This window comes from Ailuropoda melanoleuca, chromosome 10 (assembly GCF_002007445.2).
Source record: "Ailuropoda melanoleuca isolate Jingjing chromosome 10, ASM200744v2, whole genome shotgun sequence".
Classification (NCBI taxonomy): Eukaryota; Metazoa; Chordata; class Mammalia; order Carnivora; family Ursidae; genus Ailuropoda; species Ailuropoda melanoleuca.
In genome coordinates this window covers 34745176-34757197 of record NC_048227.1, presented here as the reverse complement: position 1 = coordinate 34757197, position 12022 = coordinate 34745176, and the positions used below count along the sequence as shown (strand labels likewise).

Here is a 12022-nt window from a genome sequence, read left to right as displayed (position 1 = left end):
GAATAGAATTATTTTTGTAATTTCTTTTTAGATTGTTTATTTTTCATGTACAGAAATACAACTGATTTTTGTGTGTGTTGATTTTGTATCTTGCTACTTTGCAAAATTCTAAAATTTTTTGGAATCTTTACAGTTTTCTAAATAAAAAATCATATCTGCAAACAGGGCTTACCTTACTTCTCCTTTCCTATTTGGATGCCTTTTGCTTCTCTTTCTTGCCTCACTGCTATGGTTAGAACTCATAGTACTATGTTGAATAGAAGTGGTGAAAGCCAGCATTCTTACCTTGTTCCTGATCTTAGAGGAAGTGCTTTCAGCCTTTCACCATTATGATATTTGCTGAAGGGGTTTCATATTTGGCTTTTATTATGTGGAGGTATTCTTGTTCCTAGCTTGTTGAATGTTTTTATCATGAAAGGGTGTGGAATTTTGTCCTTTGCCTTTTCTGCATCAATTGAAATGATCATGTTGGGTTTTTTTCCTTAATTCTGTTGACGTGGCATATTACACTGATCAGTTTTCATATGTTGAATCACCCTTGCATTCCAGGCATAAATCTCACTTGTTCGTGGGCACCTGGGTGGCTCAGTCAGTTAAGCGTCTGCCTTCGGCTTAGTTCATGATCCCAGGGTCCTGGGATCGAGTCCCCCATCGGGCTCCCTGCTCAGCAGGGAGTCTGCTTCTCCCTCTACTCCTCCCCCCTGCTCGTGCTCTCTCTCTCTCTCACTCTCTCTCTCTCAAATAAATAAAATCTTTAAAAAAAAAAAAAAAGCCAAAAACTTCACCTGGTTGTGATGTGTAATGTTTTTAATATGCTCCTGAATCCTGTTTGCTAGTTGTTTGTTGGGGAGTTTTGCATTGGTGTTAATATGGGATATTGGTCTGTAATTTTCTTGTGTTTTTGCCTGGCTTTGGTATCAGGGTAATGCTGGGTTTATAGAATGAATTTGTAAGTATTTCCTCTTTAATTTTTTGGAAAAGTTTGAGAAGGATTGGTAGTAGTTATCTACATAATTGGTTGAATCCCCCCGAAGCCATCAGGTACCAGGTCTTTCCTTTGTCAGGAGATTTTTGATAACTGATTGAGTCCCCTCACTAGTTACAAGTCTAGTCAGATTTTGTATTTCTTTGGGAAATACAAAAAGTCTTGGTAGGTCTTGTGTTTGTAGGAATTTGTCCATTTTAACTAGGTAATCCAATTTGTTGGTGTGCCGTTGTTCATAGTACGCTCTTAGAATCCTTTTTTATTGTAGAATCAGTAGTAACATCCCCACTTTCTTCCCTGATTTTGGTAATTTGAGTATCCTTTTGAACATTTCTTAGTCCATCTAGCTAAGGGTTTGTCAGTTGTATTGATGTTTTTGAAGAACCAACTTTTGCTCTTAGCGATTTTTCTCTGTTGGTTAGTTTTATTTACCTATGCTCTGATCTGTATTTCCTTCCTTCTGCTTGCTTTAGGTTTAACTTATTTTTTTTCTAGTTCCTTAAGTTGCAGAGTTAGGTTGTTGATTTGAGATTTGTTTTTTAAATGTCAATGTTTATAGCTGTAAGTACCTCCTTAGCAGTCTTTCGCCGTAAGTTTTGGTATATTGTGTTTTCCTTTTCATTCATCTTTAAGTATTTTCTAGGTTCCTTTGTGATTTTTTTCTTTGATCCATTGATTGTTTAAAAAGTGTTGGTTAATTTCCACAAATTTTGTGAAATTTTCAGTTTTCCTCCTGGTACTGATTTGTAACTGTATCTTCTTGTGGTCAGAGAAGCTACTTTGGTATCTATCTTTTTAAATCTTTCTCTTTTTTTTTTTGGATTTTATGTATTAGAGAGCTCAAGCAGTGAGGAGGGGTGTAGAGAGAGAGAGACAAGCAGACTCCCTGCTGAGCAGGGAGCCCAATGGGGGACTCGATCCCAGGACCCTGGGATCATGAACTAAGCCGAAGGCAGACGCTTAACTGACTGAGCCACCCAGGTGCCTCTATCTTTTTAAATCTCTTGAGACTTAATTTGCGACCTAACATATGGTCTGTCCTGGGAAATGTCCTGTATGTACTTGAGAAGAATGTGATTCAGTTGTTGGGTAGAGTGTTCTGTGTATGTTAGATCTAGTTGGTTTACTGTGTTAGTTTTCTACTGTCTTGTCTTCTGTCTGCTGTTCTATCCACTATTGTGAGCGGGGTACTGAAGTCTCCAACTCCTAGTGTAGAGTTGTCCGTTTCTCCCTTCACTTCTGTCAGTTTTTGCTTCCACTGCAGGAATGGTTATAATTATTATATCTTCTTGCTGTTTTGAAGTTTTTATTAATACATAATGTCCTTCTTTGTCTTATAATCTTTCTTGATTTAAAGTCTATTTTGTCTGATATCAGCATAGCATCCCCTGCTCTCTCTGGTTATTGTGTGGAATATCTTCTTCCATCCTTTTGCTTTCAACCTGTTTGTCTTTGGGTCTCAAGCGAGTTCCTTATAGACAGCATTGAGTTGGATCATGTGTGTTTATCCATTCTGCCAATCTTTGTTTTGATGGGAAAGTTTAATCCATTCATATTTAACGTAATTACTGATAAGGAAGAGCTTGCCTCTGTAAGTTCAATGACCTGTAAAAGCACTGCTCCCTTAAAGTTCTGTCCCCGCTTTGGTTGCTGATGTCACAAAACTACATTTTTAGACATTGTGTGCCCCAAAACATAAGAATAATTTTTTAAATGCATTAGTGTCTTAAATTATGTAGAAAACAAGATTTGGAGTTACAAACCAAAGTTACAGTAATACTAGCTTTTATACTAGTAATTGTTTTTTTTCTTTAAATGTATTAGTCTCTTAAATCATGTAGAAAATGAAAAGTTCAGGTACAAACCATTGTTAGGAGAATACTAGCTTGTTTTTTTAAAGATTTATTTGAGAGCGTGCACACAGGCGGGGTGGGGGCGCTAAGGGAGAGGGAGAGAGAATCTCAAGCAGATTCTGCACTGAGTGTGCAGCCTGATGAAGGGTTCGATCTCATGACACTGAGATCACGACCTGAGCTGAAATCAAGAGTCACTCACTTAACCGTCTGAGCCACCTGGACTCCGAGAAAACTAGTTTTTATAATTGCCCTTGTGTTTACTTTTTGAGATCCTTATTTCTTTGCGTGGCTTTGAAGTACTGTCTGGTGTCCTTTTATCTGACCTTTCAGGGTGCCCTTGAGCAGTTCCTGCAGGGCAGACCAGTGGTCACGATGTCCTTCAGCCCCTGTCCATCTGGGAATATCTTCACATATCCCCCACTTCTGAAGGACAGTTTTGCTGGATATAGGATTCTCGTTGGACCTTTTCTTTTAGCACTTTGTGTTTTGTTTTGTTTTGTTTTTAAAGATTTTATTTATTTGACAGAGAGACAGCCAGCGAGAGAGGGAACACAAGCAGGGGGAGTGGGAGAGGAAGAAGCAGGCTCCCAGCGGAGGAGCCTGATGTGGGGCTCGATCCCAGGACTCCAGGATCACGCCCTGAGCCAAAGGCAGACGCTTAACGACTGAGCCACCCAGGCACCCCTCTTTTAGCACTTTGAATATATTAGCCCACTATCTTCTGGCCTCCAACGTTTCTGATGAGAAATCTGTTGATAATTTAATGTGATGATTTACTTCTCTCTTTGGGCTTTCAAGATTCTGTCTTTGTGTTTTAAAAGTTTGATTACAATGTTTGTGTGGGATTCATCTTGGAGTTCATTGAGCATCTTGGATGTGTATATTCATCTTTTTCAAGGGGGGTTTGTTAGCCAGTATTTTTTCCACTGTTCTCTCTGCCCTTTCTGCCCTCTCTTCTCCTTCTGGGACTTCTGTAGCAGGTGATGTCCCACACGTCCCTCTGCTCTGTTCACTTTTCTTCAGTCTTTTTTCTCTCTGTTCCTCAGACTTGGTGATTTCCATTATCCTCTGTTGCTCACATCTGTGTTTTAACATCTCCAGGGAATTTTTCATTTCAGTTATTGCACTTTAAAGCTCCAGAATTTCTTAATTTCTTTTTAGGTTTTCTGTCTCTTTATTGGTATTTCCATTTTGTTCACATAGTCTTTTTTGACTTTGTCCACATCTTCCTGTAGTTCTTTGAGCATCTGTAAGACCATTGTTTTAAAGTCTTTGTCTAGTGTATTTGCCATTAGGTCTTTTTCAGGGAGAGTTTCTGGCTTTTTTTTTTTCCCTTGAACGGTCCATACTTTCTGTTTGTTTGTATGCCTTATGATTTTGTTCTGTGCATGTGTGTGGAACACTGGACATTTGAATTGAAGGTGCTAATTCTAAAAATCAGATTCTCTCACTTCCCCCTAGTTTACTTTTTTTTGTTATTATTTTCATTGCTTGGATTTTTTTGAGATATTATTGACATAAAACATAATATTAGTTTCAGGCGTACAACATAATGGTTTGATATTTGTATGTGTTGTGAAATGCCCATCATGGTAAATCTAGGGATCATCCATCACCTCACATAGTTACAATTTTTCTTTTGACAAGAGCTTTTTTTTTTTTTTTTAAGATTTTTATCTATTTGAGAGAGAATGAGAGAGAGAACATGAGCAGGGATGAGGGGTAAAGGGAGAGGGACAAGCAGACTCCCTGCTGAGCAGGGAGCCCAATGCGGAGCTCAATCCCAGGGACCTGGGATCATGACCTGAGCCGAAGGCAGACGCTTAACCGACTGCACCACCCAGGTGCCCTGACGAGAACTTATAAGATTGACTCTCTTAGGGGCAGCTTGGTGGCTTAGTTGCTTAAGCATCCAACTCTTTTTTTTTTTTTTTTAAAGATTTTATTTTTTATTATTTATTTGACAGAGATAGAGACAGCGAGAGAGGGAACACAAGCAGGGGGAGTGGAGGAGGAAGAAGCAGGCTCATAGCAGAGGAGCCTGATGTGGGGCTCGATCCCATAACGCCGGGATCACGCCCTGAGCCGAAGGCAGACGCTTAACCGCTGTGCCACCCAGGCGCCCCAAGCATCCAACTCTTGATCTCAGCTCAGCTCTTGATCCTCAGGGTCATGAGTTCAAGCCCCATGTTGGAGCCTACTTTAAAAACAAAACAAAATGAACGCCTGCCTTGGTGGCTCAATTGGTTAACCGTCTGCCTTCAGCTCAGGTCATGATCCCAGGGTGCTGGGGTGGAGTCCTGCATTGGGCTCCTTGCTCAGTGGGGAGGCTGCTTCTCCCTCTCCCTATGCTTCCCCCCCAACGCTCGTGCTCTCTCAAATAAATAAATAAAATCTTTAAAAAAAAAAAAAAAAGATTGACTCTCTCCGCAACTTTCAAACATACAGTTTAACTATGGCCCCCATTCTATATATTGTTTTTGCTTTTGCGAAGGTTGTGGGCGGTCTCTGTGCTTGGGAGCAGCCTGCAGTGTAAACTTAATGTTTTCCCAGGTCTTGTCTGAGCCCTTCCTTAGGCATTTGTAGTCACTTTCTCCTTTTTCCCCGTATACACAGTTATTTTGAATGTTTTGTTCTCTTGAAAGTGGGAAAATGAACGGTGAAGGAGGGGAAAAGGGCACCAGTTTTTCAAATCCCTGGAAGTCACCTCAGCCAGAGGGGCAGTGGCTTGCCACAGGTGGGTGGTTTGGGTGGGGGGTGGACAGCTGTGGCTGCCCACCTCTTTTTCTGCTTCTCTGTGTTGAAAAGCAGCAGTCAGCAATCAGAGCACAGATTCCCGATACTTGGAGGACAGGGTCATTTTTGCCCACCCTAGTTCACTCTAAGCCGCTTGGGGACACATGTACGGCTGCCTGCCATAGGGCTGGGGACAGAAGGCTGCAACTGTGCTAAGAGCTGAAACTGACTGCAGTTTACCCTCCAAGCCCTCCCCTGTAAGTTGTCAGCCTTCAACACGCTCTAGAATTCCAAAATACTTATTCTATTTTAAGATTTATTTATTAGAAAGCGCGTGTGTGAGGGTGTGAGGGGCAGAGGTAGAGGGAGAGAGAGAATCTCAAGTACACTCCACTTTGAGTCTGAGCCAAAATCAAGAGTCGGACGCTCAATCGACTGAGCCACCCAGACACCCCCAAAATAGTTGTTTTAGATTCGTTCAGTGCAGTTGTCCAGGTGGGTAGATAATTCCCAGTGCTTCCTATTCCACCATCTTCCCAGAATCCAAAATAATGGAGCCTTTCTTTGTCTGTGTCCCTTCTTTAGGTGGACTTGCTCTTTTCTTTACAGATTGGGCATCTGAAAGTGCATAGGGAGGGGTGTAAAGAAAATTCTCTTGTGCTTCCCTGGAAAAAGACATGCTGTGGTCACTCCATATTTGACTCTTGGAAGGGATGAGAATCAGCAATAAGGAAAGCACTCGTGCCTTTAGGGGAAAAATCACTATGAGAAATTTTGGGGCAGAGCCATAGCTTTTTTGGGTCACTCCTAGACGGTTTGCTTTCAAGTGGACAGTGTAACCACTGTAGGAATTAAGCTCATCAGGTTACTGACATTTAAGGTGTAATAGCCACTGAGTACCAGGGATGGCAGGAAAGCTCTAGAAGCGGAGTGCCTGCCTTCAGGGGGTTTCCGCAGACTGCCAAGTGTTTTCTGTCTATTTCAGGACTCTGTTTAAGGAGAGCAGACGAGGCCACGGGCACTTGACATCAATCCTGTGAGTGTCTCAGTATTTTCTCTTCTCAGGGCAACTGTTATTTTCACCTCCTTTGTGGATCTCCTCTAAAGCTTTTCTGTGTTCGTTCCTTTGAGCAGGGCCAAGAAGAAAGTAATGGCCTCTTCCAAAATCAAGATGAAGGTGAGTCAGCCCGCTCAGGTTATGTGCTATTCTCCTTTCTCACCAGCCATGTGTATGAAACCTCTCAGGCGACTAGAGCAGCTCACTGAACTTTGCTGGGTCTGGCGGACAGCTCTTCAGGATGGCACCCTTGAGGCTGTCCAAGAGGCAGCCTGGCCCACCGCAGGGGCCTGAGGTTGGCAGGGCAGAGGCCTGAGCTGGGCCATTTAGTACCTTCCAGCCTTAGTTCTAGGAGACAGTACCCACCTGGCCCGTTCCTGGGGGGTGGGGTGGTGGTCGGATTTAAATGAAGTCTTCCTGACAGCCCTTGGTGGAGTGAAGAGCCCCTGCAGACGTGAAGGTCTTACAGTGTGATGATACTCCTTTCGTGGAAGAACACTGCTAGCCAGGTGCGGTTCACCAGGTGCGGTTCGCCCGGAGCTTCACCGGAAGGGACAGATGCCTTTGTTGTGTTGTGCCTGGCAGAGATGGAGGGAACTGAAAACCATCTTAGGCATTGCAGAAGCCTTTCAATGTAGTAATAATGGCTGTTTTACCGAAATTTTTAATAGCCCATGAGGCTTCATAGTGTCCTTAACCGTACATACACAGGTCCATGAGAATAAGCTGTGTAAATTCTGTGTTCTAAAGTATCTGTTGAGGTCCTACAGTGTCTCAGACAAACTGCCTTAAGCACGTGGGATGTGGGAGTGATGAGGTGGACCCTGCTCCCACTCCCATGACAGGACTCTTCTCTTGCACCCAGCTGAGGAGACAGACGCTGGGGAAGACCAAGGAGGGAAAGAAAGCCAATTCTCATGCCATGCATCATTTTCTGATTGCAGCCAGGAGGACTCAGAGACAGTGTGAGGCCAGTAGGGAGAGCATGTCTTTGCTCGAGTCTTATACTTTTTCAGAGACAGAGAAGAAGAGTTTCTTTGTGGGTGGATGGGTACCTAGCAAGAAAACATGCCTGGAAAGCCCAGCCCCAGCCAGACAGATAGGAGCCAGAGGGGGTGAAGGAGTTCAGCACTTTCAAGTCCAAGCAGGCATGGCAACCTCTCTCTTCCTGTCTTGCATTGTGATTGTACAAGAAGGCCTGGTTCTTTGGGCCTTGTGGTCTCACATTCTGTTCTCACCACAAGGCCAGTGTTAGCACCTTCGGACATTTCTAAACATCAGAATTTCTACTTTCCTTTAGGAATCGTCTACTAAGCCCGATAAAAAGGTTTCCGTCCCACCAGGCCAGATTGGTGGCCCCCTGGCTTTGCCTTCAGAACACCCGGGAGGAGGCCTGAGCAGTGGGGCTGCAAACAGGGAGCTCTCAGCCCAAGCACCCGGCAGCCTTGCTAACCCTGCTCCTATCAACCTGGAGGACTCGTTGGATGGAGACTTGATCCGTAATTCAGCCTCCTCGTTGGAGGTGGTGTCTAAGGAACTGGCTGTGCTGAGCAGCAGAGCAGGTGGGAGCTCTGAGTTCCCACTTCCGGCACCCTCAAAAGCACCTGCAGAGAAGATGGTGGGCGTCATGTGTTCAGAAGAGAAGAGGAACTTTCCAAAGCCCAGCCCTTCTGCCCCGTCAGCCTCTAGTTCTCTGCAGTCTCCCCTCAATTTTCTGGCAGAACAGGCTTTGGCACTGGGGCAGTCCTCTCAGGAGAAAAAAACAGAGAGCTCTGGCTACAAAGAGCTGTCCTGTCAGGCCACGCTCAGCAAGGGCCTGTCAGAAGTGCACCAGTCCAAAGCAAAGCACCACGGCTTGCCACGGACGTCTCCTGCGCCCCAGGCGGCAGCTCCTGTGCCTGGCCCCCAAGTCAAAGTTTTTCATGCAGGCACTCAACAGCAAAAGAGCTTCACCCCTCCAGCTCCTTTTGTCAATAAGCTCCAGGGCCCAAAGCCTTCCTCCCCGCAGTGCCATCGTTCCCTCCTCCAGCTTGTGAAGACAGCAACCAAAGGCCAGAGCTTCCATCCCTCCACGCCGGCCTCTTCAGGAGGCATACCAGCCTCCAGCAGCAACTCTCATAAGACCCCAGCCTCGTCCTCCACCGCCCTGAGCCATCCAGCAAAACAGCATTCATCCAGCTCTTCAGGGCCATCTTACAAGAATAGTCCCTTCGCCAGCTCTGTCTCTAAACACGGGGTTTCTTCTGGCAGCTCTTCCTCTGGAGGAACACCAGTCCAGAGCTCTACTTCCGGGAACCTGCTCCCCGGTGTACAGCCTCCCTCCACAGGACAGTCTGCCAGCAGGCCTGTCCCAGGCTCTGCGGTGAAAAAACCACCTGTTTCCCAGAAGCTGACCCTGGTGGCCCCTCCGGGTGGTCCAAATGGAGACTCCAGTGGTGGGACCCAGGGAGTGGCAAAGCTACTGACCTCCTCCCTGAAGTCCAGCGCGGTTAGCAGCGTGACATCGTCTACCTCCTTGCCAGTGAGTGTCCTGGCACAGCAGCCCACCCCCCGTGGGTCTTGTGGACAGGGCCGCTTGCCTTGCCCTGCTCGGAGAGTGAGATCTGACACTGAAGGTCAGGTAGGAACAGTGAGCCCGGAAATCGGAAGGAGGACTGGGCTTCCTGTTTTCAGGTCTTTACTTTTCTGGTGGTAGGAATCTTAGGAAAGCCTGAAATTTCTGAGGCTGAGCAGAGGGAAAGGACTTGTTTGCACTGTTGCTATGATCCTGGCTGGTATAGAACGAGCCACAAAACTCCTTTCATATTTCATAGCCTCCTCCTTGTCCATCTGTCCAAACAAGTAAATGAAAATGCTGTCACCTCTGAGATCGTCAGCTTTGTGGAGATGTTCATGCCCCAGGAAGATCAGTATCTTGGAAGAGTGATTCTTTTGGTTGGGTTTTAAATGACTCTGCAGGTCAGACAAAGGCAACTTGACAGAGTCTAGTGGTTAATGAGGCTTGCCTGTGGGTAATTTACAAGAAGTTTGGATGCAGGTTGGGGACATGGGAGAGAGCAGTTGTTTTCATTTTTCCAATATATAAAAAGGTTATGTGGCTACAAAGATGAAACTGTAGAAAGGTATGTTCAGCAAGGTCTCACCTGCCTCTGTCCTGTCCTACCTCCTCTGCAAGGTGACTATATTCCTTAGTTCCATGTTTTTCCTGTTTCTTTCTAAAAACAAAGATCAATACATACAAATACATGTGTGTATGTTTTATGTATATAAATACGGACACACCAGTGTTGGTATATGCCTACATCTGTGGATGTCTACAGGTGTCCTTCCTTTCTTGCACTAAGGAGGCATATTTAATACCCAGCTTTTTAAGTGGACGCTGTCCTAGGAGCCATTCCATGCCAGTTTAGAGACTGTCCTCTTCCTTCCTCTGGGGCAGCAGAGCACAGGGCACCTTCATAAGGTGTGGTTTACAGGTGGGTCCCCGCCCTGCACGTCCGTTACCAGCCTTGGTCTGTGAGTGAACTATGGACGGAGCTGGCGTTCTGACCATGCCGTGTTTCCTCCCCAGAAAGGAACGAGTGGGGCTGTGCTGCTGGCCAGCTCCTCGCCCTTAAATCTGCTGTCTGCATCCTACAAGTCCGGCAGCCCGAAACTGCCCGGAGCCATGAACTCCAACTCCCTGGGGATCATCTCCCAGTTTCCCCTCCACGTGCTCTCCTTCAGCGCCGAGTCCTCTGCCAAAGCAGGGGTTTCGAAGGATGCCATTGTCACGGGTCCTGCCCCTGGGACATTCCACCACGGCCTCAACCATAGTAAGTGGTGCCTTCCTCTCTCCTCATGGTGGAGGAGAGCCTGTGCCGTGATTGATGAGTTCTGTTGTCGTGTGCTGGGTTCCTGTGTTTGTCTGGTGTGTGACCATGGGCAACGTTCCTGGGAACCATGCTGAGCCCCCCCTCCCCTTGGGGTTCTCACCCAGAACCTGTCCAGTAGGTTGTCTGGGCTCTCGACCACCGAAGCAGCTTTTCTGTTCCTGTCTTCAATGTGTGTGTTTTGTTCTTTTCTCCCCTCCTGTTTTCTCTCAGGTCTCCTGGCTGGCTTGCACTCCAGCCCACCCCGTGCAGCGCCTCTCCCACACGCTGCCGTGTCCACCCACATCCCGCAGAGTCTGCCAGGTAATTGCCAGGTGATCAGAGTGCCATGTACCCCGTATGCCATTCTGCTTCCCACCCGTTAGATGCCTTGTCTGCTGCAAGGGAGTTCAGTGTCTTCAACTCGTTGTTACTGTGTTGTCCTGGTTTGTGCTTCAAGGCTCTGGCTCTTTGGGTACTCAGAGAGACTGACATAGGCTTCCACTTTGAAATTTCCCCTCGTTCCCTACTTGGAACTGCCACTGGGTCAGCCTTACCATGTGTGATCACAGGGGAGGTTGTAATGGCCTGTGTTGGAGGCAGGGGAATTCCCTTAGCTAAAGTTGGTGCTCACATCGGTGCTGATATCCAGGAGCTAACTGGGGGCACTGAAAGGCCTTTACATTGAAGCTGCTGCAACTTCCAGGTGCTGCCAGCTATACTTCAAGTGAAAGGGAGAGCCCAAATAGCAGCAAGGTCACAGGGGCAGGGTCTTAGGAGGGACCCTAACCTGTGATGCCAGCATATATGCCAGAGAGGAGCATCTTTCAGTTGAGTTCAGGGGTGAAAGCAGATGTTAGGGAGCACAGCAGGACCTGGCAGTGTTCCTTTTTTCCTGCTGTTCATCTCTGTAGATAGATTTCAGAAGGGGGTGTGGTATTGCTGTGGGAAGGCAGCACAGACGCCCCAGCTGGCACCTTCCTAGTAAGTGATTGGCCTTGCCTTGTGCTGGAACATGATTCTTAAATATGCCTAATGGGACGCTGCTGGGAAGCCTCATGGGATCTTGATTTTGGCCTGCTGCTCTTCTTACTACTGTAGACCTGCTCCAGAGAGGACTAGGGAGGCTACACCAGCCAGGGGAAAGCCATTCTTCAGGAAGCTGAGCCTGGGTAGCCCTGGTGCACAGGTGCCAGGGTGGGAATAAGACAGGGAGCTTGCCTGGCTGGGCATGCCTGTGGCCTGACGCCTCCCAAGTCTGTGTCTGCTTCCAGATTTGCTGTGGGTCTCTGGCCCTGGTGTCCCAAGGCTGATGCATTCCTAGTGAATTCCAGAGGTCATCTGGGCATAAAAATGGATTGAAATTTTTTTTTTAAAGATTTTATTTATTTATTTGACAGAGATAGACAGCCAGCGAGAGAGGGAACATAAGCAGGGGGAGTGGGAGAGGAAGAAGCAGGCTCCCAGCGGAGGAGCCTGATGTGGGGCTCGATCCCATAACGCCGGGATCACGCCCTGGGCCAAAGGCAGACGCTTA

General features: G+C 46.5%; 1 protein-coding gene across 4 annotated transcripts in view; it reads left to right on the top strand.

Moving 5' to 3' along the window:
- Positions 1–12022, top strand: part of UBN1 (ubinuclein 1) — a 36983-nt gene that overhangs the window by 21657 nt on the left and 3304 nt on the right. The window contains exons 13-17 of one of the 4 annotated variants that reach the window (XM_002924584.4): positions 6563–6613; positions 6712–6754; positions 7935–9155; positions 10206–10449; positions 10720–10809. In XM_002924584.4, coding sequence (XP_002924630.1) covers positions 6563–6613; positions 6712–6754; positions 7935–9155; positions 10206–10449; positions 10720–10809 — 1649 coding nt within the window. Of the gene's footprint in view, positions 1–6562; positions 6614–6711; positions 6755–7934; positions 9255–10205; positions 10450–10719; positions 10810–12022 lie in introns of all 4 variants that reach the window. The other 3 variants (XM_034670414.1, XM_034670416.1, XM_034670415.1) reach the window with 3 other exon arrangements.